The sequence below is a fragment of the Dendropsophus ebraccatus genome, chromosome 10 (genome assembly GCF_027789765.1).
Source record: "Dendropsophus ebraccatus isolate aDenEbr1 chromosome 10, aDenEbr1.pat, whole genome shotgun sequence".
Classification (NCBI taxonomy): Eukaryota; Metazoa; Chordata; class Amphibia; order Anura; family Hylidae; genus Dendropsophus; species Dendropsophus ebraccatus.
The window spans coordinates 93,051,865-93,077,275 of NC_091463.1; the positions used below are offsets into that span (position 1 = coordinate 93,051,865).

At 46.3% G+C, this 25,411-nt stretch overlaps 2 protein-coding genes across 2 annotated transcripts in view; one reads left to right on the forward strand and one right to left on the reverse strand.

Moving 5' to 3' along the window:
• TAP2 (transporter 2, ATP binding cassette subfamily B member) overlaps positions 1–11,170 on the reverse strand; it is a 26,552-nt gene extending 15,382 nt beyond the window's left edge. Inside the window, exons 1-4 of the mRNA XM_069944281.1 lie at positions 10,832–11,170; positions 4,836–5,345; positions 3,606–3,720; positions 1,928–2,058 (exon numbers count right to left, since the gene is read on the reverse strand). Of these exons, the coding sequence (XP_069800382.1) occupies positions 1,928–2,058; positions 3,606–3,720; positions 4,836–5,316 (727 nt within the window). The 5' untranslated portion in view covers positions 5,317–5,345; positions 10,832–11,170. The remainder of the gene's footprint in view (positions 1–1,927; positions 2,059–3,605; positions 3,721–4,835; positions 5,346–10,831) is intronic.
• The window catches only part of LOC138766664 (antigen peptide transporter 1-like), a 17,694-nt gene continuing 3,251 nt past the window's right edge, over positions 10,969–25,411 (forward strand). Inside the window, exons 1-9 of the mRNA XM_069944278.1 lie at positions 10,969–11,184; positions 16,626–17,130; positions 17,217–17,331; positions 19,724–19,854; positions 19,941–20,146; positions 21,133–21,330; positions 23,461–23,589; positions 24,073–24,261; positions 24,396–24,569. Of these exons, the coding sequence (XP_069800379.1) occupies positions 16,629–17,130; positions 17,217–17,331; positions 19,724–19,854; positions 19,941–20,146; positions 21,133–21,330; positions 23,461–23,589; positions 24,073–24,261; positions 24,396–24,569 (1,644 nt within the window). The 5' untranslated portion in view covers positions 10,969–11,184; positions 16,626–16,628. The remainder of the gene's footprint in view (positions 11,185–16,625; positions 17,131–17,216; positions 17,332–19,723; positions 19,855–19,940; positions 20,147–21,132; positions 21,331–23,460; positions 23,590–24,072; positions 24,262–24,395; positions 24,570–25,411) is intronic.

Below are 25,411 nucleotides of genomic sequence, written 5' to 3' on the forward strand. Positions count from 1 at the left end.
CACACTCTCCATTGTGTGAACTGACAATGAACCTGTCAGTTTGCTGCAGCGCAGCTAGGGATCCCGGCCAGAGTGTATACCATGTGTATACACTCTGGCCAGGATTCCCTCAGCCTGCAGCACTACGTAAGTTCCACAGGAATCACGGTGTTGTAACAACGGCCGTGATTCCTGCGGAACTTACGTAGTGTGAACATAGCCTTACAATGTTAGATGACTTTGTAATGTGTTTTAATTGCCTGCAAAAAAAAATCCCCGGAGTTGTCCTGTAATTGTGTCCTTAGTTGGCTTCAAGGGATTATTGTTGTCTCTTCTTACTTTAGACTTGTCCGTTAGATATGTTATTACTTGGAAACTCATTAGAATGATTCACATCCTCTATATATGACCACATTAAGCTGTTCAGCCTTTGTGTGAATGTCGGGGGGGGGGGGACGTGTTTATATACCATGTACTCGGACCACAAGCTGGCGGTCCTTGGAGAACCAGATGATTGAAGTGTAACATGGCTGATTGTATAGAAGGAAAGAAGCTTCTCTCATCTGGGTGTGCAGTAGTCACTGGTGGGCCTCCCCTAGACAATCTCTATCCAGAGCTACGTACGTCTTGTTCTAGTTTATGTCTTGTTTGTATTTTGTCTTTGTCAGTAAACCATGTTACTTTACTTAGCTATTGTTTCTGGACCTATTTATTAACCCATCCTAGAATCTGTAAAACAAGGTAAGCCCCAAGCAGACAGCTCTGGCACCAGCTTATCCCTCCGAGAACAAAAGAGTCAGGCAGTGAAAATCCACTGACACCTGTCACCTTGCCAGCAGCGGGTTCAGATGACTTTAGAATAAAGTGTATGGGCACCTTTAGACTCTTTTCCCATCCCTGAGAGGTGTCCATTTACTGTATGTGCCGGGAAATCACCTGGTGCATATAGATAAAGTACGCTTATGATGCGTTTACACAGAAAGATTATCTGACAGATTTTGGAAGCCAAAGTCAGGAATGGATTTGAAAAGAAGAGAAATCTCAATCTTTTCTTTATGACTTGTTCCCTGTTTATAGTCTGCTCCTGGCTTTGGCTTCAAAGATCTGACAGATAAATCTTTCTGTGTAAACGCACCATTGGACCTCAATCCCCTGATGGAGGCCAGAAAGGATTATTTTGGCCTCTGTTTCTGCAATTTCCAGCGGAATGTGCATTATTTCTGTTGGATAGAAAAGTGCTGACTTCTGCAGCGTTCCATAGAGCAAGATGCTGGAAATAAAGATATACCACACGTTTTGAGGTGGGAAATAGAAAAAAAAGCAATTCCACAATGGTCTTTAAAGAGTTTGTTTTACAGAGTGTGTAATGCAATTGTATTGCCCATTTTCTTTACTGTTTGGGTAGTTCTCATCACGGCAATTTTAAAATAATTAAAGGGGTTATCCAGCGCTACAAAAACATGGCCATTTTTCCCCCTCTCTTGTCTCCAGTTCAGGTGCGGTTTGCAATTATGCTCCATTTACTTTAATGGAACTGAGTTTCAAACCCCACCCAATCTGTAGACAAGAGAGGGGGAAGTGGCCATGTTTTTGTAGCGCTGGATAACCCCTTTAAGTTATAAAGTTTTACTAGCATTTTTGTAAAACTTTATTTAACCAAATTTTATTTTTGCTTCTAGGGGGAAACACAAAGAAATTTGCCGATCACTTATCCAGTGCTTTGTATACTCATCACACCAAAGCATTGCTGCCTGGCAGGGTTACACTGACTGACAATCTATGGTGACATACCACATACAGTATATACTATTGACAGTGACGCCCCCCCCCCCCCCCTATCATTCCCAGGATACAACTGCTTTGGCCAATACTCGAAGCACAGCTCACAGGAGACTGTTCGAGGGTTTAAAAAAATCTAAACTTTAAATGTTATAGGATCATACTTTACCCGTTTTATTGGTTTCAAAGAAGGGAATATCCTGCTTAATAAAAGCGCGAAAAAGGAGAAGCCGCAAACGTCTTGTGAGACGAAAGAGGGAAAAGATGAAACATCCCCCTCTGCAGCCTGCGAAAAGAGAGCTACGAAAAAGAGGAAAATGTGCGTTAACATTCATTGTTTTCCTATACATCCAGTTTATGTTATTGCTATATACAGTATATATATGTATCTGAATTATGTGCACTCGGTGTTCACAAGAGGGGAGGGGGGTCTCAATTACTGACGTCCCTATATGAATTCACATTCTGCCACAAACATCACGACAGGGATAGAACGGACACAGCAAGCACTTCTCCAAGCTATCATTAGGGTTGGCACAACCAGACACCTACCGACCTAATTTTTTTTACACGTCCCTGTGTTTTTTTTTTTTTTTCTCAAGACAATGCCTATTTAAAGCGGTTATCTGGGGTTAGAAAAGCACATCTACTTTCTTGGAAAACCAGCGCCACCCCTGCCCCCAGGTTCTCTTCAATGAAACAGAGCTTCAAAACCCCACACTTAAAGGGGTTATCCAGCGCTACAAAAACATGGCCACTTTCCCCCTACTGTTCTCTCCAGTTTGGGTGCGGTTTTGAAACTTATGCTGCGTTTACACGTAACGATTATCGTGCGAATTTGCGCGATAACGGTCGAATTCGAACGATAATCGTACGTGTAAACGCAGCAAACGATCGAACGACGCACGATAAATCGTACATTTTGATCTTTCATCAGGTCATCAAATCGTCGTTCATCGTACGCACAAAATTCGCAAATCGTTCCGTGTGAACAGTCGTTCGCCGATTTAACCAATGTGTGAGATAGGCTTAAACGATCGCAAAACGATCGCAGTGCGAATTTGCGTACGATATATCGTACCATCTAAACGCTGATCGTTATAAAAAAAAATCGTAAATCCGACATCGCTAATCGTACGATCGGGCCAATAATCGTTACGTGTAAACGCAGCATTAGTTCCATTGAAGTAAATGGAGCTTAATTGCAAACCGCACCTGAACTGGAGACAACAGTAGGGGGAAAAGTGGCCATGTTTTTGTAGCGCTGGATAACCCCTTTAAAGTGAGGACTGAGTAGTGCTGTTTCTGGAGGAAAGTGGCCATGTTTTTTTCTAAGCCTGGATAACCCCTTTAAGTTTTTGTAGTGCATGGGAATGGAGCTCAGTAGAGATTAGCGCAACTGGTGCATGCTCGAGTCTAATCGTTGGTCTGAAGAAGTTGGATGCAACCCTAGGGAGTCCTAGTAAACATGTATGTAACCTATGGCCTATGGGTGTATCCATGTTTTCCAGGCTGTCCAAGGGCTGGATCCAACTTGGACTCAAGCATACTCCAGTAGCGCTCACCTCTAGAGGTCAGTACCTAGTGGTGGGACGTACACCTCAGCAGAGACCCAGTGGGTATCAGGACACCGGCCGTGGTGGATCAGTGAAGGGGGTAATGTTCATTTTTGTAAGGTCCTATGAATTACAAAGTATTCTCTTTAACCTCTATAATGGGAATTTGCCAACACCGACCTATCAGTCTGGAGCCTGTGTACTAAGAGAATGGCGGCTGATGTCTGACTGGTTCCAGTGTCCCTGTATACTGGTTATATTCTAGTAGAGATGAGCTGTACGTGTACCCACCTGGAGATAGTCAGCACTGCCATGTATATTATAGCCGACAGGAACTCCTTCTCCTTGTAATGGTTGGATAAGATGTCGATCATACGTCCCGTATAGTAAGGAATCCACATCTCAACTATAAAACATGATATCTTTAGTTTCCTTCATAAAATTATTAATACTTCCAATACAAGAGTAAGAAATGGCCAAACACTACACTCAAAGTTGCAGTTGGTATAGAAAGTTGGTTTAGAAAGTGGGCCAAGTCTTTGGGCCATATTACACGTTCCGATATTCTATGTAAGGGAGCGCTCGCTTCCTGAGCCTATTAGGCTATGTTCACACTGCGTAATCACGGCCATTGTAACAATGGCTGTGATTACTATGGTACTTACGTAGTGTTGCCTTCTGAGGAATCCCGGACGGAGTGTATGCAAACCCTGTCAGTTCACACAATAGAGCGTGTGGTTCTGGCCGCACACTTCATTGTGTGCAGTGGGGAATTCTGGTCAGAATTCAGTGGCACTAAAATCATCCGGCCGGTATTGCAGTCTCTTACTACGTGTGAACATAGCCTTACACAGCAAGGGCTGTATATATATATATATATATTTATAGAGAGAGAGAGAGAGAGAGAGAGAGAGAGAGAGAGAGAGAAAGAAAGAAAGCGATAACTGTGCAGCCCTTGTGTTTAGTGTAAAATAATAAAGTTTATACTTACCTCTCCATGCTCCCCAGTGCTCCTGCCCACTCCCCAGTATCTTCCTGGCTTCTGCCCACAGCCGCCGCGAGAACTGCAGAGCAGGTCTCTGAAGTGACAGGCCGCTCAGCCAATCACTCTCACTTCTGCAGTTCTTGCAGCGGCTGTGGGCAGGGGAGCGTGGACAGGTATGTATGAACTTTATTATTTTCTTTATACAATCATCAGCTGTTGGCCGTACCTCAGTATTACACTTAGCGATGTGCGGTTGGCGGGCGATAATTTTTAGGTCAGGACCAAAAGATAGGACCAGTCGATGATCTTCGTCTTTATTACATGTAGCGATAATCTGTCAAATAGAACTGGTTCGGGGGGCGGGGGGTCTGTTCATCCAGAAGAACACTTATGAGATCAGACACCAATATGTGGAAAAGAGCCCTGTAGTTCGTCGCCCACACACACCCCTTCTCCATAACAATGTGAGGGGTGCTTGGTTTGTATTTTATACTTTTATATAAAAATCATACTTCATACCAGTTCTGTATACTTACATATCAGCGCCAGAGTAAGGAACACAAAAGCCGGGCACAGATACATCCAATCCGGCTTGGAAAGTTTGACCAGTCTGATGAAGTTCTCCCGGCGGGATTGTTCACTTTCATCTCCACAAGAAGGTTCTTTATTGTTAGTGAGAAGTAGAATGAGATCCAGGAGCAGACATGACAGTAGCAGGGGCAGATGGTAGAGGAGGGAGTGAGAGAGGACGGGGTACAACTCAGGGGACTGAGAGGAGAGGAAGAACCGCAGGGTCTGGTACAGGGGGGGAGCGAGGCTGAAGGTGACGACATGGAGCGGACTAGAAGGAATCCATTGTCTATAGGATATCACTGCCAGTATGGGGGCTTTACTGAGGTAGACCAGCCACACCGCACTAAGGGGGTCCACCGCATATCCAAAGACGAGGCTGGAAGTTATATAACTAAGTGATGAGTCCAACAAGAGGAAAAGAGGCAGAAAACATGAAGAAATCATTGTGGAGGCTGAAGTACGTCTGCGGAAACCTACAAGGAAACATGGACAGAAGTTAAGGGCCAAATATCCAGCAAATGTGTCAGATCTTAAAGGGGTTGTTCACCAAAAATGTTTTGCTTTCAAATCACCTGGTACCAGAAAGTGCCAGAGATTTGTCATTTACTTCTATTAAAAAATATCAAGTCTTTTAGTACTTATCAGCTGCTTCATGTCCTGCAGGAAGTGGTGTATTCTTTCCAGTATGACACAGGGCTCTCTGCTGCCACCTCTGTCCATGTTAGGAACTGTTCAGAGCAGTAGCAAATCTCCTCCTGCTCTCTAGACTGGAAAGAATACACCACTTCCTGCAGAGCATACAGCATCTGATAAGTACTGGAAGACTAGAGATTTTTTAATAGAAGTAAATTACAAATCTCCGGCACATTCTGCCACCGTTGAGTTGAATTGGAGTTACCTGTTCAAACTTGCCCACAATTTACCATATAATTATGCACCATGTATGATTGTATTATTTCAGTATTGTACTGACTGAATACGCTCCCCTAGCATCCGCCCTTGGATATATCAGTCACGCAGGTTAGGTTGTCACTGAAAGTATTCAGCTGTTCTATGTAACCACCACAGCAATGTCTCCCCCGGTCTCCGCCTGCAGGAACACTCTCAGTGGGGGTCAGTCTCTGTAACACGCCATAATAAGCAATCCTGTGTTTTCTGGCCTGGATCCAGCGTCTAGAGTCAGCAATCATATACACCTTCATGGACGCGTATGCCTCACATCCAGAGGACAGGAGTGTAACCTGAACGGACGCTCTAAAATAACGTCCAAATCCAGAAACTTCTAACTAATGGAACTGATCTGCCCCCAGAATAACTGATCTGCCCCCAGAATTCACCGATGTGCCCCCAGAATAACCGATCTGCCCCCAGAATAACTGATCTGCCCACAGAATAACTGATCTGCCCACAGAATTCACCGATCTGCCCACAGAGTAACCGATCTGCCCCCAGAGTATCTGCCCACAGAATTCACCGATCTGCCCACAGAATTCACCGATCTGCCCCCAGAATAACCGATCTGCCCACAGAATCACCGATCTGCCCACAGAATCACCGATCTGCCCACAGAATAACTGATCTGCCCACAGAATTCACCGATCTGCCCCCAGAATCACCGATCTGCCCACAGAATAACTGATCTGCCCACAGAATTCACCGATCTGCCCCCAGAATAACCGATCTGCCCACAGAGTAACCGATCTGCCCCCAGAGTAACCGATCTGCCCACAGAATAACCGATCTGCCCACAGAATCACCGATCTGCCCACAGAATCACCGATCTGCCCACAGAATAACTGATCTGCCCACAGAATTCACCGATCTGCCCACAGAATAACTGATCTGCCCACAGAATTCACCGATCTGCCCCCAGAATCACCGATCTGCCCACAGAATAACTGATCTGCCCACAGAATCACCGATCTGCCCACAGAATAACTGATCTGCCCACAGAATTCACCGATCTGCCCCCAGAATAACCGATCTGCCCACAGAGTAACCGATCTGCCCCCAGAGTAACCGATCTGCCCACAGAATAACCGATCTGCCCCCAGAATTCACCGATCTGCCCCCAGAATAACCGATCTGCCCACAGAGTAACCGATCTGCCCCCAGAGTATCTGCCCCCAGAATAACTGATCTGCCCGCAGAATTCACCGATCTGCCCCCAGAATAACCGATCTGCCCCCAGAGTAACCGATCTGCCCCCAGAGTGACCGATCTGCCCCCAGAGTAACCGGTCTGCCCCAAGAATAACCGGTCTGCCCCCAGAATTCACCGATCTGCCCCCAGAATTCACCGATCTGCCCACAGAGTAACCGATCTGCCCCCAGAGTATCTGCCCCCAGAATAACTGATCTGCCCGCAGAATTCACCGATCTGCCCCCAGAATAACCGATCTGCCCCCAGAGTAACCGATATGCCCCCAGAGTGACCGATCTGCCCCCAGAGTAACCGGTCTGCCCCAAGAATAACCGGTCTGCCCCCAGAATTCACCGATCTGCCCCCAGAATTCACCGATCTGCCACCAGAATAACCGATCTGCCCCCAGAATCACTGATCTGCCCCCAGAGTAACCGATCTGCCCACAGAATCACCAATCTGCCCTCAGAATAACTGATCTTTCCACAGAATAACCGATCTGCCCCCAGAGTAACCGGTCTGCCTCAAGAATAACCGATCTGCCCCCAGAGTAACCAATATGCCCCCAGAATCACCGATCTGCCCCCAGAGTAACCGATCTGCCCCCAGAATAACCGATCTGCCCCCAGAATCTCCGATCTGCCCCTAGAATAACCGATCTGCCCCCAGAGTAACCGATCTGCCCCCAGAGTAACCAATCTGCCCCCAGAATCACCGATCTGCCCCCAGAGTAATTAAATCTGCCCCCAGAATAACTGATCTGTCCCCAGAATCACTGATCTGCCCCTAGAATAACTGATCTGTCCTCAGGATAACCGATCTGCCCCCATAGTAACCAGTCTGCCCCTAGAATAACCGATCTGCCCCTAGAATAACCAATCTGCTCCCAGAATAACCGATCTGCCTCCAGAATAACCGATCTGCCCCTAGAATAACCAATCTGCCCCCAGAGTAACTGATCTGCCCCCAGAATAACCGATCTGCCCCTAGAATAACCAATCTGCCCCCAGAGTAACTGATCTGCCCCCAGAATAACCGATCTGCCCCTAGAGTAACTGATCTGCCCCCAGAATAACTGATCTGCCCCCAGAGTAACTGATCTGCCCCCAGAATAACTGATCTGCCCCCAGAATAACCGATCTGCAATTTTAGTTTTCTTTTAATAATTTCTTAAAAATCCAAAAAGTAGAGCACGGTTACGGGGGCCCCGGGTGATGTCATTGTTAATTAAACGGAATGTGTCCACGGAAAATGACATGTTGTTTAAATAAACATTTGTTGGTGATTTTTTTTTTACATTTTTCATTTTAGTCTACAATAATCTTACAGTCTCCATTCTCACCACTAGGCCTAAAACTAAGCAGAGACTTCCTGTTCTGTCTGTGATGATAAGGAGGAGGCTGCCAGACTGTACAACATTACAGCGAAAGCTGACACCCATAGACAGACAGACAGATAGGAGATAGATAATAGATGACGCTCACGGCTCAGCCTCCCCCTCTCTCTGGAATTATCTCTTCAAGAGTTACAAAGTATTTCCAGTAACATTTCCCATTTGTTGCAATGTGACAGCTCCTGTCTATTATTACCTACGACCATGGGGCTTACTGTAAAGCATACCTCTATAACACTGATTTGATCCATTTAACCTTTTGGTGACACAACATAAGGGTGCCAAGTCACCACGTTACCATTGTTGTTAGGTGGTGTACTACTGTGGAAAAAAAATAGTTTTCAAATCAGCTGGTGTCAGAAAGTTATACAGATTTGTAATTTACTTTTATTTAAAAATCTCCAGTCTTCAAGTACTTATCAGCTGCTGCACGTCCTGCAGGAAGTGGTGTATTCTTTCCAGTCTGACACAGTGCTCTCTGCTGCCACCTCTGTCCATGTCAGGAACTGGGGATTGGCTCCTGCTCTGGACATTTCCTGACATGGACAGAGGTGGCAGCAGAGAGCACTGTGTCAGACTGGAGAGAATAAACCACTTCCTGCAGGACATACAGCAGCTGAAAACAGGAGATTTGGAAACAGAAGTAAATTACAAATCCGTATCACTTTCGGACACCAGTTGAGTTGAAAACATTTTTTTCTCAGAGTACCCCTTTAATGCCAAAATGGTCCATAAAGGGTTAAAAAGTATCTCCGACGTATGCCGAATTCCTGATTATAGTTGGTGTCACTTTGCGCTTTTTCCGCCTCTAGATGACGGTTACAGGGTATCGTTCACTTCTCTAGTTTCTCTTTCTGATGTTTTTCAGTGACTTTCACTTTAACGTAAATGAATATAACGTTATGGAGGCTGCGATTACACAAGATCACAGGACGCCTCATGAATATTCAGCAGCAGCCATTTTAGGATGCGTCAGCAGCCATTTTAGGATGGGTCAGCGGCCATTTTAGGATGGGTCAGCGGCCATTTTAGGATCAGTCAGCACCCATTTTGAATGGGTCAGCAGCCATTTTAGGATCAGTCAGCAGCCATTTTGAATGGGTCAGCAGCCATTTAAGGATCAGTCAGCAGCCATTTTGAATGGGTCAGCAGCCATTTAAGGATGGGTCAGCAGCCATTTAAGGATGGGTCAGCAGCCATGTTGTATATATATATATATATATATATATATATATATATATATATATCATGAAGGACGGCTGCAGGAGAGGTGACATTCACATACAGCAGCACATCACATTGTTCTAGGTCACATAAAGAGAGAAGTAATATATACTGTATACTGTGCGCTGGGGGTTTAGTATTTGCAGAGGCCGTGAGGTGACTGATTCCTTATTCTTTTTAGTTTTTTATTACATTTTTGGGTCGATAAAGTGACAAAAAGGCCGGAAATCCGTCATTGTCTATTTACAGCATCACTGTGCAGGATAGATCTGGTGATTTGGACTAAATGGACATGGAGAGACCAACGTCCACTCCCCCTCCACATACGGCGGCCGGGATCAAACATAACTTTAATTATTAACCCCCTGGATGCCACGGTGAACATTAATGTCCAGGTGGTTATATTATTTATATTATTTGGCTAAGTTCGTTATTTGTGGCCGTCAAAAAGATGTCTGTTATCAGCAATGACGGCCGCACAATCCCGTTGTGTGAACTTAGCCAAATACTGGAGCTGTCAAAATGCAAATGTGAGGGCATGGCGGGTACAAAATATTATACGGTATATATATAATTCTCTTCTCAAGTGAAAACCCCCAGAACAAAAAAAAACAAAACAGCGCTCATAGTATTCTGGTCCTCTAGCTTCCCAAAAACACATGGACTAAATATTTAAAAATTAAAACATTTCCGTAGATGGAAAAATGAAGTTATAGGGACAGAATATGGAGATACAAATCAATATAAAAACATAAAAACTATATATATATATATATATATATATATATATATATATATATATATTGCTGTAAACAGATCACCTCACTTTTATTACAGATTAAATGCTGTAAAAGAAAAAAAAAGGCCACAAGTAATTTTTTCTTCATTTCATTACTATGTAAGACATAGAACCGCAGAGAGGAGAACAAAAACCGCTGCAGCAGGAAAGGGTTAAAGACAGAACTATTCTGTATTGTGGCTTTCTTGTATCCTGGGTATTTTGCGTTGTGTTTGGCGCCACCTGGTGGTCATGTATGGAATTGTCATACTATAATCTGTAGTTTTTTATATATATATACAGGCGAATAACATGAATATAGTGGTGACATGCTGGGAGTTGTAGTGCTATATATACTGGGAGCGGGATATGTGGTAAATGACAGGGCCGGAAGAGCACAGTGCACACTGTAATGTACTCACGTTACCCGATGCGTCTTTCTGAGCACTTGCGCCCGATTCTTCACCTCTGCGGAACCGCCAGCTGTGACTGACCGGGAGGAAGGGGAGCGGAATCTGTGCGGTGTGAACAGAGGCAGAGCCGCACAGTGTGGCCGTCTGGCCGGGCTCAGCCTATAGACACACAGGAGGGAGGAGGCCGCGCTGCGCTTTCACTTTCGATCTTCTGTTAATCCAGCGATTCCGGGAAGAGAAGGGGAATCCCGGCACCGGGGAGAGGCGGGGAGCCCCGGACCGTACAGGAGAAGCGGAGAGCACCGGGCCGTACAGAACAGGTGGGAGACCGGAGCAGACGGGAGGACGCATCCAGCTGCGGGGTGAGTGACTGCGGTACCGCACCCGGCCTTGCGCTCTGTTCTGCCCCATTCACACAGGAGTCGCTGCATTTTCTGCATTTATTCATTTCTCATGCATTTATTTTAGCAGAAGGCCTGGATGCAGCATAGAGGGGCTCTGTAGCTTCTATACTGCACAGGGACCCCACAATACAACAGTCTAGAAGGGTGCACCCCAGGGGCGTTGCTAGGGTCCTAAAACATCCGGGGCCCGGGCCCTCTGAGTGTCGTCATAAATGGTTAGCGAAGGAGCCCAGTGCAGAAGTTAGTAACCTCAATGACCGCTCTATTAGCCCTGCTCTATTGCTGCCACTCATAACAACTGTGGCTAAGCAGAAAGAGGCAGCCACCTGGCCTCGGCTCCTGTCAGGGTCACTGTCACCAGTCGCAGTACACCCCAGTGGTGAAAAATTGCCAAGTAAAAGCATTTCTAAGAAGATTTTCTTGCTGTGTCCCTCCATAGTAATAATGTCCCCTGCTTTTTTCCCTATATAGTAATAATGCATCTGCTGTATCCACTATAGTAATACATTTCCCCCTCTCTGCCTGCAGTAAACCCCCCCCACACACACACACACACACTACCCCCACCTAACCCATACACACACACTACCCCACCTGACCCATACACACACTACCCCACCTGACCCATACACACACACTACCCCACCTGACCCATACACACACACTACCCCACCTGACCCACACACTACCCCACCTGACCCACACACACACTACCCCACCTGACCCATACAAACACACACACACTACCCCACCTGACTCATACACACACACACACACACTACCCCACCTGACTCATACACACACACACACTACCCCACCTGACTCATACACACACACACTACCCCACCTGACCCATACACACACACTACCCCACCTGACCCATACACACACTACCCCACCTGACCCATACACACACTACCCCACCTGACCCATACAAACACACACTACCCCACCTGACTCATACACACACACACACACACTACCCCACCTGACTCATACACACACACACACACACACACACACACACACTACCCCACCTGACTCATACACACACTACCCCACCTGACCCATACACACACACTACCCCACCTGACCCATACACACACTACCCCACCTGACCCATACACACACTACCCCACCTGACCCATACAAACACACACACACACACACACTACCCCACCTGACTCATACACACACACTACCCCACCTGACCCATACACACACACACTACCCCACCTGACCCATACACACACACTACCCCACCTGACCCATACACACACTACCCCACATGACCCATACAAACACACACACACACTACCCCACCTGACTCATACACACACACTACCCCACCTGACCCATACACACACTACCCCACCTGACCCATACACACACTACCCCACCTGACCCATACACACACTACCCCACCTGACCCATACACACACTACCCCACCTGACCCATACAAACACACACACACACACTACCCCACCTGACTCATACACACACACTACCCCACCTGACCCATACACACACACACTACCCCACCTGACCCACACACACACTACCCCACCTGGCTAACACCCCCCACACACACACACACACATACACTACCTCATTTGGCGGCCATCCTCCACACATACACATTACCTCACCTAGCGGCCGGCCACCCCCATCCGGCCGCCATCAAAGGTGGTTTAATATCCCCTGCTGGTAGTCCCCCTGTGTATACATCATATACACCCCATATGCATACACACACACACACCCTAAACACACTGCACATACATCACATACTTACACACATACTATACATGCATACACCATATACATATATCATATACACCAACACTGTACATGCATACACTCTATACATCATATACACACATACACCATATACATACATCATATACACATACTGCACATATATCACATACACATACTGTACACATATGCATACACCATATGCACACACAGTACATGCATACACTTACTGCTCATATATCATATACTGTACATGCATACACTTACTGCTCATATATCATATACTGTACATGCATACACTTACTGCTCATATATCATATACTGTACATGCATACACTTACTGCTCATATATCATATACTGTACATGCATTCATACATCCTTTACACGTTTACTACACACACTGTGCACCTTACATACATAAGCACACTTTACACACATACACTTGCACACTGCATAGAGACATCCACAGTTCTCATACACGGACAGGCAGGCACACACACACTCACATAGACACTTACTTTTTATCAGGTTGTCCTCAGCTCCTGTCCAGCCTCCCTCTTCCTCATGGCCCCGGCTCTCCTGTGTCCTCCCGCCCCTCCCCCTCCTCCCGACAGCAGAGGAGAGCAGGAAACATATTATGTGGAGGGAGCAGGACCCCAGACTACAGCATGAGGCAGCCTACTGGGCCTCTCCAGGAGCAGGGGCCCCGCACTGGCTGTCATCTGAGTGGGTAAGGTAAGAGCCCCATCAGATGACAGCTTGCACTCACTGACTGCTGCACATCCTGCTGCAGGGCCAGGACAGACAGATTCAGTGTGCAGTGTGCCCGCACTGGCTGGCATCTGACTGGGTAAGTGCCTGAACCAGGGCCCAGTCAGATAACAGCTTGCACCGGCACACACTGACTCTGACTGCACGGGACAGTCAGAGTCAGTGTGAGTGCACTCACTCACTGACAGTCTATAGGAGATGCAGGGGCAGAAAACATTCGGGGCAGCAGGCATTTTATCCGGGGCAGGAGCCCCGGATAAAACTGCCTAGCGACGCCACTGGTGCACCCCTATACTACAGTGTGACCCCCATAATAGTGTGACCACCATAACAATACACAGACACCTCCATAATAGAGTGTGACCCCATAACAATACAAAGGCACCCCCATAATAGAGTGTGACCCCATAACAATACACAGGCACCCCCATACTACAGTGTGACCCCCATAATAGTGTGACCACCATAACAATACACAGGCACCCCCATACGAGAGTGTGACCCCCCATAACAATACACAGACACCCCCATAATAGAGTGTGACCCCATAACAATACACAGGCACCCCCATAATAGAGTGTGACCCCCATACTACAGTGTGACCCCCATACTACAGTGTGACCCCCCATAATAGTGTGACCCCCCCAGATCAATACACAGACACCCCCATAATAGAGTGTGACCCCCATAACAATACACAGGCACCCCCATAATAGAGTGTGCCCCCATAATAATACACAGGCATGCCCATAATAGAGTGTGACCACCATAACAATACACAGGCACCCCCATAATAGAGTGACCCCCATAACAATACACAGGCACCCCCATAATAGCACAGGCACCCCCATAATAGAGTGTGCCCCCATAATAATACACAGGCACCCCCATAATAGAGTGTGACCACCATAACAATACACAGGCACCCCCATAATAGAGTGTGCCCCCATAATAATACACAGGCACCCCCATAATAGAGTGACCACCATAACAATACACAGGCACCCCCATAATAGAGTGACCCCCATAACAATACACAGGCACCCCCATAATAGTGTGACCACCATAACAATACACAGGCACCCCCATAATAGAGTGTGCCCCCATAATAATACACAGGCACCCCCATAATAGAGTGTGACCACCATAACAATACACAGGCACCCCCATAATAGAGTGTGCCCCCATAATAATACACAGGCACCCCCATAATAGAGTGACCACCATAACAATACACAGGCACCCCCATAATAGAGTGACCCCCATAACAATACACAGGCACCCCCATAATAGTGTGACCACCATAACAATACACAGGCACCCCCATAATAGAGTGTGCCCCCATAATAATACACAGGCACCCCCATAATAGAGTGTGACCACCATAACAATACACAGGCACCCCCATAATAGAGTGTGCCCCCATAATAATACACAGGCACCCCCATAATAGAGTGTGACCACCATAACAATACACAGGCACCCCCATAATAGAGTGACCCCCATAACAATACACAGGCACCCCCATAATAGAGTGTGACCACCATAACAATACACAGGCACCCCCATAATAGAGTGACCCCCATAACAATACACAGGCACCCCCATAATAGAATGTGACCCCTCCCATAACAATACACAGGCACCCCCATAATAGAGTGTGACCACCATAACAATACACAGTGTGTGACCCCCCCCCCCCCCCCCATAACAATACACAGGCACCCCCATAATACACTGGTGCCCCCGTAACAATGTGCCAGACACAGACCCCTCAGTACCGGTTACTGGCGGCCATTATTCCCCCCCATGTGCCAGCCAGATGCCCCAGTAATAGACCCGGGGTGCACTGACTTATACATGATAGTCAGGAAATAGGGGGGGGGTACTTCGAGGATTATTTGCTGTATTATTGGGGGGTTATTGTATGTATTATTATATGTTATTATGGTGCTGTCTCCATCAGTGCTGGTTACTGCAGCCGGGCTCTGTACATTATAGGGGGCAGAGCTATAACATGGAGGGGTCGGGGGCTGTAACCCTGCACGGCCGCTACACACCGTATATAGCTGTGTATACCGGAGCTCATCACTAAGGTGCGGCATGGTGACATGGACAGGGCGACAATGATAAAAACGTAAAAACCCTTTAAGTTCACCTACTATAAAAACATACAGGGGAATTTGTTATCATATGGAAAACCCCTTGAAGTACAAGTATTATTATAATTCACATTGTCAGTAAGTTCTGCCCCTTTCTCCCAGCTTAGTCAGATAACAGCTTAAAAAAGCGCTCCACCATCACAAGTCCAACAGTGCCATCTGCTTCATCCCAGCACTGCTGCTCCATGTGTTCCATTGCTGTAACTAGGTCATGTGATCTCCACCCCGAGCAACAGAAAATCACATGGCGCTTCTTTAAAGGGGAAGTTTACCGGAAAAAAAATAATAATTCTTTCACATCAACTGGTGTCAGAAAGTGCCAGAAATTTTTAATTTACTTCTATTAAAAAAAAAATCTCCAATACTTATCAGCTGCTGTACATCCTGCAGGAAGTGATGTATTCTCTCCAGTGTAAAGAGCAGGAGAGGTTTTCTGTGTGGATTTGCTGCTGCTCTGGACAGTTCCTGACATGGACAGAGGTGGCAGCAGAGAGCACTGTGTCAGACTGGAAAGAATACACCACTTCCTGCAGGACATACAGCAGCTGATAAGTACTGAAAGACTTGAGATTTTTTAATAGAACAACCACTTTAAGTCTATTGGTAGATCTTTCTCTCAGTGTGTCCTGAGTTATAGTGTGCTATTCTCTCTGTTATCAGGCGATGCATCTCCTCAGTTATAGTGTGCTATTCTCTCTGTTATCAGGCGATGCATCTCCTCTGGTCATTGTGCTGCCTCCTCGGTGTGGACTATGCCGCTCTGCACCTCCTCAGTCTGACTCTCTATCTGCCGCTTAATCTCCTCCTGATATGGGTGTCCGGCCTGGCACGGCTGCTCCTCCTCACCCTCGGCATTCGTACACTGAGCCGGGTATCTAAGCTGCCGCCCTGGTTACAAGGAGAGCCCATCCTGGTGTCCTCGGCCGCCCTCAGCCTGCTGGTCCCATCCTGTGCCACCCTCACCGCCCTCCTGTTACCTCGCACCAGCGCGGAGCTCCTGCACAGATGGGCACACGGAGACCTCTTCATCTACTCCTACCTGGTCACACTGACATCTGCAGTCGTCTGGCATCAGCTGTTTCTCAGTGATGAGGAGGAGGAGGAAGAGGAGGCAGAGTCTTCAGCCTCTGTGTGGAGGTTGTTTGCCCTTCTGAGACCTTACGGCTGGAGGTTCCTGGGGGTGACGGTGTTCCTGGTGCTGTCTTCTTGGAGTAAGTATAATGGTGACTAGACCTCCGCTTCATGGCCGATCACCACCGCCCGTCTAACATGTCCCATCATTTGTCCCATATACCAGGTGAGATGGCTTTACCGGCCTACACCGGACGCATGACAGACTGGATCCAGGAGAAGAGAGACCCCTCCATATTCTGGGATTCCGTAGTAGCAATAAGTCTGATCACATTATGTAGGTGAGGAGATTGTGTCCAGCACAGGAATAGGTCTCGTTCTTATGGCAGAGCAGCCTTAGGGCCCTCGGGGGTCTTCAAGAGCCCCCACAGACAATAAGGGAAGAGGTAGGGCACATGTCTGACCACTGCTTATTCTGATGGGGGGTTCCAATCTGGGGCATAACTTGAAAATGCTGGAACACAATGCAAAAAGTGGATTTATAGTACTGTCTACTCTTATAGGAACTATAGACCTTATGGGCCCCATAAGTTTTGCAGCCCACTTGACCCTCTGCACCCCTTAGGTAAGTCCCTTCTCGGGTCCCATCAGTCAGACTCCTGCCATCATACACATATCCCTGAGTTTGTGGATAATGTCCAGAAGGGGGATAGGCCTTTATCATAGGACACAGTGGTAAAGCTACCATAAAGGCAGACCATGCCACTGTGATGGGGCCCGCAAATGTGAGTGTTTGCGATGAACGCTCACAGTTATATGCTGACTGATAAAGCAAGAAGTCATTGGCTTCCCGCCCTGCCAATCTCTCTTGTGACTGGAGCCACCAGCCACAAGAGGGTGCTCTTTGTCCCCGCTAACAAGTGTGTGCACGAGTGATGTCACTCGTGTGCTTCAGAGCTGGAAGAAAGAGGGAAGGTTGAGGGACTGCGCCGGGTATGTGTATGGGGGGGGGGGTAGAATTCAAGGGATGCTGTACAGTTTTTTGCTGTGGAGTTCCATGAATACTAGCTACGGCCCTGGTAGGACATTCAATCACATGTCAATATCACCAAAAACACTTGAAAAGGCAGCTTTAAATGTGAGATTTGGTGCAGCTGGACATGTATCAGCATCATTTCTGTAATTGTATATATTCTCTCTTTAACTGTGCTGAGGGGGTGGGCTCTTCCTGCTGTGATTTTAGAACTGTGCTGAGGGGGCGGGCTCTTCCTGCTGTGATTTCAGAACTGTGCTGAGGGGGCGGGCTCTTCCTGCTGTGATTTCAGAACTGCTGAGGGGGCGGGCTCTTCCTGCTGTGATTTCAGAACTGTGCTGAGGGGCAGGCTCTTCCTGTTGTGATTTCACATCTGTGCTGAGGGGGCGGGCTCTTCCTCCAGTGATTTCAGAACTGTGCTAAGGGTGCGGGCTCTTCCTGCTGTAATTTCAGAACTGCTGAGGGGGCGGGCTCTTCCTGCTGTGATTTCAGAACTGCTGAGGGGGCGGGCTCTTCCTGCTGTGATTTCAGAACTGTGCTGAGGGGCAGGCTCTTCCTGTTGTGATTTCACATCTGTGCTGAGGGGGCGGGCTCTTCCTCCAGTGATTTCAGAACTGTGCTAAGGGTGCGGGCTCTTCCTGCTGTGATTTCAGAACTGTGCTGAGGGGCAGGCTCTTCCTGTTGTGATTTCACATCTGTGCTGAGGGGGCGGGCTCTTCCTCCAGTGATTTCAGAACTGTGCTGAGGGGGCGGGCTTTTCCTGCTGTGATTTCAGAACTGTGCTGAGGGGGCGGGCTCTTCTTGCTGTGATTTCAGAACTGCTGAGGGGGCGGGCTCTTCCTGCTGTGATTTCACAAGTGTGCTGAGGGGGTGGGCTCTTCCTGCTGTGATTTCAGAACTGTGCTGAGGGGGTGGGCTCTTCCTGCTGTGATTTCAGAACTGTGCTGAGGGGGTGGGCTCTTCCTGCTGTGATTTCAGAACTGTGCTGAGGGGCAGGCTTTTCCTGCTGTGATTTCACATCTGTACTGAGGGGGCGGGCTCTTCCTCCAGTGATTTCAGAACTGTGCTGAGGGTGCAGGCTTTTCCTGCTGTGATTTCAGAACTGTGCTGAGGGGGCGGGCTCTTCTTGCTGTGATTTCAGAACTGTGCTGAGGGGGCGGGCTCTTCCTGCTGTGATTTCAGAACTGTGCTGAGGGGCAGGCTCTTCCTGCTGTGATTTCACATCTGTACTGAGGGGGCGGGCTCTTCCTCCAGTGATTTCAGATTTGTGCTGAGGGGGCGGGCTCTTCCTGCTGTGATTTCAGATTTGTGCTGAGGGGGCGGGCTCTTCCTCCAGTGATTTCAGAACTGTGCTGAGGGGTGGCTCTTCCTGCTGTGATTTCACAAGTGTGCTGAGGGGGCGGGCTCTTCCTGCTGTGATTTCAGAACTGTCCTGAGGGGACGGGCTCTTCCTGCTTTGATTTCAGAACTGTGCTGAGGGGGCGGGCTCTTCCTGCTGTGATTTCAGAACTGTGCTTAGGGGGCGGGCTCTTCCTGCTGTGATTTCAGAACTGTGCTGAGGGGGCGGGCTCTTCCTGCTCTGATTTCAGAATTGTGCTGAGTGGCTCTTCCTGCTGTGTTACCTTGTAGTTGGTTTGTAGCCGCTGTTTGTATATACTGTAGTAGTATATTTTTAGTAATGATCATTCTGTAATATTCAGCGCTGTGGCAGAGTTTCTATGTGACTGCATCTACAATATCACCATGAGCTTGGTTCACACCCAGACCCAGGGGAAGCTCCTCCACGCCATCCTGAAGCAGGACATCACTTTCTTCGACACTGTGTCCACAGGTAATTTATATATAGACATCTTTTTTTTTTCTTTTTCTTTTTTGTAATCTTCTTGACAATTCATAATCCTATCATTTCGTCTCAAGGTGACATCACATCCCGCATCACCACCGACATCACAGCCATGAGCGAAGCTCTCAGCCACAATCTCAGCCTGCTGATGTGGTACTTTATGAGACTGGTATTCCTGGTCCTTTACATGTTTAACTTGTCCGCTAAGCTGACGCTCTTCACCATGCTGTGTCTCTTAGTAACCACAATTGTTCCAAAACTATCGGGAGCCTTTTCCCAGGTGAGAATGATATTCTTCTCTGTGTATATGCCAGCTTCTTAGTGATGGCAACTAATGTATATATATATATATATATATATATATATATATATATCTATATCTGGGCTGGCACTACCTCCATGAGCACATTTCATATTGGATCAGAACTGCTATCTCAGACAACGTATGCAACAAAGAGTGGTGCTCTCTATCAAATAGAATAATAAGTCCAATAATAAGTCCAGCAGGATGAAAGAAAATGCGGCACTCACCATAGACTGTCATGTGCAAAAACGTTTCTTTGGAGCTAGTCCATACAAAGTGTAGGGAGAAAGGTGAGAGAGCTAGTCAGGCACATCACAGACTGTTTTGTGTCGCACGGACTAGCTCCGAATAAATGTTTCTGCCCACAAAAGTTTATGGTGAGTGCCGCATCTTCTTTCATCCTGCTGGATTTATTATAATAATATATATATGTTTATGTCTACTAAATAATATGTAGGGCACAGGGTCTGTGGGCTTTTTGCTACCACTACAGGTTATAAATCACAGTCAGGTGGGTTTGAGGGCCTTTGCAGGTTTATCCCAGGGTTAAGAGGGGGTGCAAAAAATTTGGATTCCAGTAGTTTTTACTCAAACTCAAAAGTTTCTCCACTCCCTGGTTGACTCTCATCAGTTTACAGATAGTGATGAAGAAGGGCAATGCCCATGGCAAGATGCTGACTGAAAGTTCGGCATTTCCGTTCTACCCTAGAAGTGGTTTCCATGGTGGGTGCTGGTAGCCACATGCAGAGTAGCCCCATTGAGTGGCATTAAACCGCATTTGATCCACATCGTATGAAAGAGAAGGAATCTGAAGGGTTAGGAATTTTCTGTAATTCTTTCTAATCTGTAAAAGTTTTTTTCTAATGGAAAAATCAGTTGTGTGAACACAGCCCAAGATGTATATAAGCAGTGTGCTGGATGGACAACAGGGAGAAGAACCGACTGACTATTCTTTCCCACAGAACTTAGCTATGAAGGTGCAGAAATCCCTGTCGGAAGTCAATCAGGTGGCCCTAGAGATCTTCTCCAACATGAAGACAGTGCGCAGCTTTGCCAATGAAGAAGGCGAATGTCAGCGATATGAAGCAAAGCTGCAAAACACGTATGAGCTGAACAAGATGGAGGCCACGGCCTATGGCTGCACCTTGGTGGCCAACAGTGTGAGTACTGAGTGTTTTGTGTTAGTAGATTTCTCTTCATATCCTGTGCAAAACAAGCAGCTATGAAGGAAAGCTATGGAAATAATAACCAAAGAATATTCCAAATATTTCCATATATCTGTATGGGAGAGGCGAAAACGAAATGACATCAAGGTGCATCTACAGTTTGTCAGAAAGTCTCAGAGCCGCCCAGACAGAATTTGAGAAGTTTTTGTTATCTGGAAAAACAGAAATGAATTTTTTTTTACTAAGTTTACTAAAACTGCACCTGGTACATATTGGCAAAAAGTTGAAAATCTTTGCACAGTCTATTCAGGTGTGGAGGGAGTGATCATAATATAGCTAGCAGTAGATGCACATGGTGTATGGCTGTGTTTGTACATTTAGTTTTGTTGCTTTTCTTTGTTGCCATTACCAGGCTTCATCATGTGATCAGCATTACCAGGCTTCATCATGTGCTCAGCATTACCAGGCTTCATCATGTGATAAGCATTACCAGGCCTCATCATGTGATCAGCATTACCAGGCCTCATCATGTGATCAGCATTACCAGGCTTCATCATGTGATCAGCATTACCAGGCCTCATCATGTGATCAGCATTACCAGCCTCCATCATGTGATCAACATTACCAGGCTTCATAGTGTGATCAGCATTACCAGGCTTCATAGTGTGATCAGCATTACCAGGCTTCATAGTGTGATCAGCATTACCAGGCTTCATCATGTGATCAGCATTACCAGGCTTCATAGTGTGATCAGCATTACCAGGCTTCATCACGTGATCAGCATTACCAGGCTTCATCATGTGATCAGCATTACCAGGCTTCATAGTGTGATCAGCATTACCAGGGTTCATCATGTGATCAGCATTACCAGGCTTCATAGTGTGATCAGCATTACCAGGCTTGATAGTGTGATCAGCATTACCAGGGTTCATCATGTGATCAGCATTACCAGGCTTCATAGTGTGATCAGCATTACCAGGCTTCATAGTGTGATCAGCATTACCAGGCTTCATAGTGTGATCAGCATTACCAGGGTTCATCATGTGATCAGCATTACCAGGCTTCATCATGTGATCAGCATTACCAGGCTTCATAATGTGATCAGCATTACCAGGCTTCATCATGTGATCAGCATTACCAGGCTTCATCACGTGATCAGCATTACCAGGCTTCATCATGTGATCAGTATTTCCAGGCTTCATCATGTGATCAGCATTACCAGGCTTCATCATGTGATCAGCATTGCCAGCCTTTATCATGTGATCAGCCTGGTAATGCTGATTATATGATGAAACCTGGTAATGCTGATCACATGATGAAACCTGGTAATGCTGATCACATGATGAAGCCTGGTAATACTCATTACATGATGAAGCCTGGTAATACTGATCACATGATGAAGCCTGGTAATACTGATCACATGAAGAAGCCTGGTAATACTGATCACATGAAGAAGCCTGGTAATGCTGATCGCATGATAAAGGCGAGTAATGTTGATCACATGATGAAGCCTGGTAATGCTGATCACGTGATGAAGCCTGGTAATGCTGATCACATGATGAGGCCTGGTAATGCTGATCACATGATGAAGCCTGGTAATGCTGATCACATGATGAAGCCTGGTAATGCTGATCACATGATGAAGCCTGGTAATGCTGATCACATGATGAAGCCTGGTAATGCTGATCACATGATGAAGCCTGGTAATGCTGATCACATGATGAGGCCTGGTAATGCTGATCACATGATGAAGCCTGGTAATGCTGATCACACTATGAAGCCTGGTAATGCTGATCACAGATGAGGCCCAGACTGTCAATTTACCCTGTAAAAACATTTAGGGGGAGATTTATCAAACATGGTGTAAAGAGAAACTGGCTTAGTTGCCCCTAGCAACCAATCAGATTCCACCTTACTTTTTCTATAAAGTCTGTGAGGAATGAAAGGTGGAATCTGATTGGTTGCTAGGGGCAACTGAGCCAGTTTCTCTTTACACCATGTTTGATAAATCTCCCCCATAGTCTTTAATTATGTAAAATGAAAAAAAGCACAATAAACTGTGTATGTGCGGACATAGCCGAAAGATTTGCATTAAGATACTAAAGATGATTTTCTCCCCACCAGCTGTCCGGGCTCGTGCTTAAGGTGGGCATTCTCTACTTCGGAGGATGTTTAGTGACATACGGTGAAGTGAGCGGAGGGGAACTGGTGTCATTCGTGCTCTACGAGCTGCAGTTTACGTCGGCTGTGGAGGTGAGGCCGGGCAGGAGATTTTTTTTTTATTTTTAATTCATGCTTAAAAAAAACAAAACCTCTTTCTGCAAAAATAGCGCCACCCCTGTCCCTAGGTTGTGTGTGGTATTACACTTCAGCCCCATTCACTTTAGTAAAACTGATCTGCAGAACCCCCACACCCAAACGCAGGACAGGAGGAGTGCTGTTTCTAGAAGAAAGCGGCCATGTTTTTCTAAGCCTGGCATACCCCTTTATAGATAAGCAAGGGCCAGGTATGTGTACTATTTGATGTATTGTCTTGGGTTGATTGCTGCTTCTGATTTTTATATACTTTATGATTATATACAAGGTATTGGGAGTGTAGTTAGCAGTCTCTAATGGGGGAACCAAGGGGCCATTGGGCTTGATATTGTCTAAAAGAATCATGGGCTGTTTGGTCACTGTTTGGTCCATACCAGCCTCTACTATACACTAATAAACCTCTATGTCCGTTGTTCTAAGGTGTTGCAGCGTATGTACCCCGATGTTCGAAAAGCAGTCGGATCTTCTGAAAAAGTATTTGAATATATGGACAGGGTTCCACAGTCGCCACGACAAGGGAATCTCAAGCCGACTCACCTGAGGGGACACGTCCAATTCACGGACGTCACATTCTCATATCCGAAACGACCAGACACCCCGGCCCTCCAGGTATCAAGCTCATTGTAGAGCACAGGTGTCAAACTGCGGCCGTAGAGCTGGTACAATATGCAGCTATGTATATATACAGATACAGCTATGTTGTTTTGTATGTACCAATATTTTATATGTACCTATACCCCCAGGATGTCTCTTTTGACCTTCATGAAGGACGAGTGACCGCCTTGGTCGGTGCTTGTGATGCAGGAAAATCCACGGTGGTCCAGCTACTGCTCAAGTTTTATCAACCACAGAAAGGACAGATCCTCCTGGATGGGAAGCCATTGTATGACTATGACAATGAGTATTACCGCAAACAGGTGAGATTCCTTCATGTGTGCTGCTGGAGGTGATGGATCTCAACTTTAGTTGGAATTACCTTAATATAATAGAAATAACCAAAACAGAAAGCTGCAAACAGAAAGCTTGTGTGTAATAGGTTTCTGTTACATGAATTGGGACACATCCTGAAGCTGCAGAAAATCCTTATTTCCTAGTCCAATCTGTCTCTACATCACAGAGGTCACATGATCTTCTGTTGCCAGGCAAGCTGTAATGTCTCATCTGTAATCCCGCTTTCCACTGACATAACACCAATCAGTGAGCACCTGGCCACAGGCAGGGAAACAACAGAACAGTGACAGCCTCCTGAGCAGTATAGGGGAAAGGAAACTTGTTTTATCTCTTTTTCTAATCTATCTATGTAGATAGATAGATAGATAGATAGATAGATAGATAGATAGATAGATAGATGAGCTAGGTTTGGGAGCATTTTATTTTATAGCTTTTGGGTGAAATACCCCTTTAAATAAAGTAATTCCTCATTATATGTTATCAAAAGAAAAGTCATTATTCCGACACATAACCTGTATGAGTAGTAACATTTCTTTATGTGCTGGTAAGTATAAACTAGTAAATTAATAAGGAAGTACAGTTCTATAAAATTCATCGCAAAGTTCATCCATATATCATCACAGTCCATAGGTTACAAGTGAAAAAAAAGGTATCCGGTAAATATCACTTTAACCTTAGGTGTCGATCAGAGCAAAATCCAAATAATTATTGGCAGATATACACGACAATGCTGATGTGGTGGTATTTATGGGGCAGTAGTTAGTGTTACATGCAAGATTAGACCTTAAATTGTTTAAAATTAAGCATG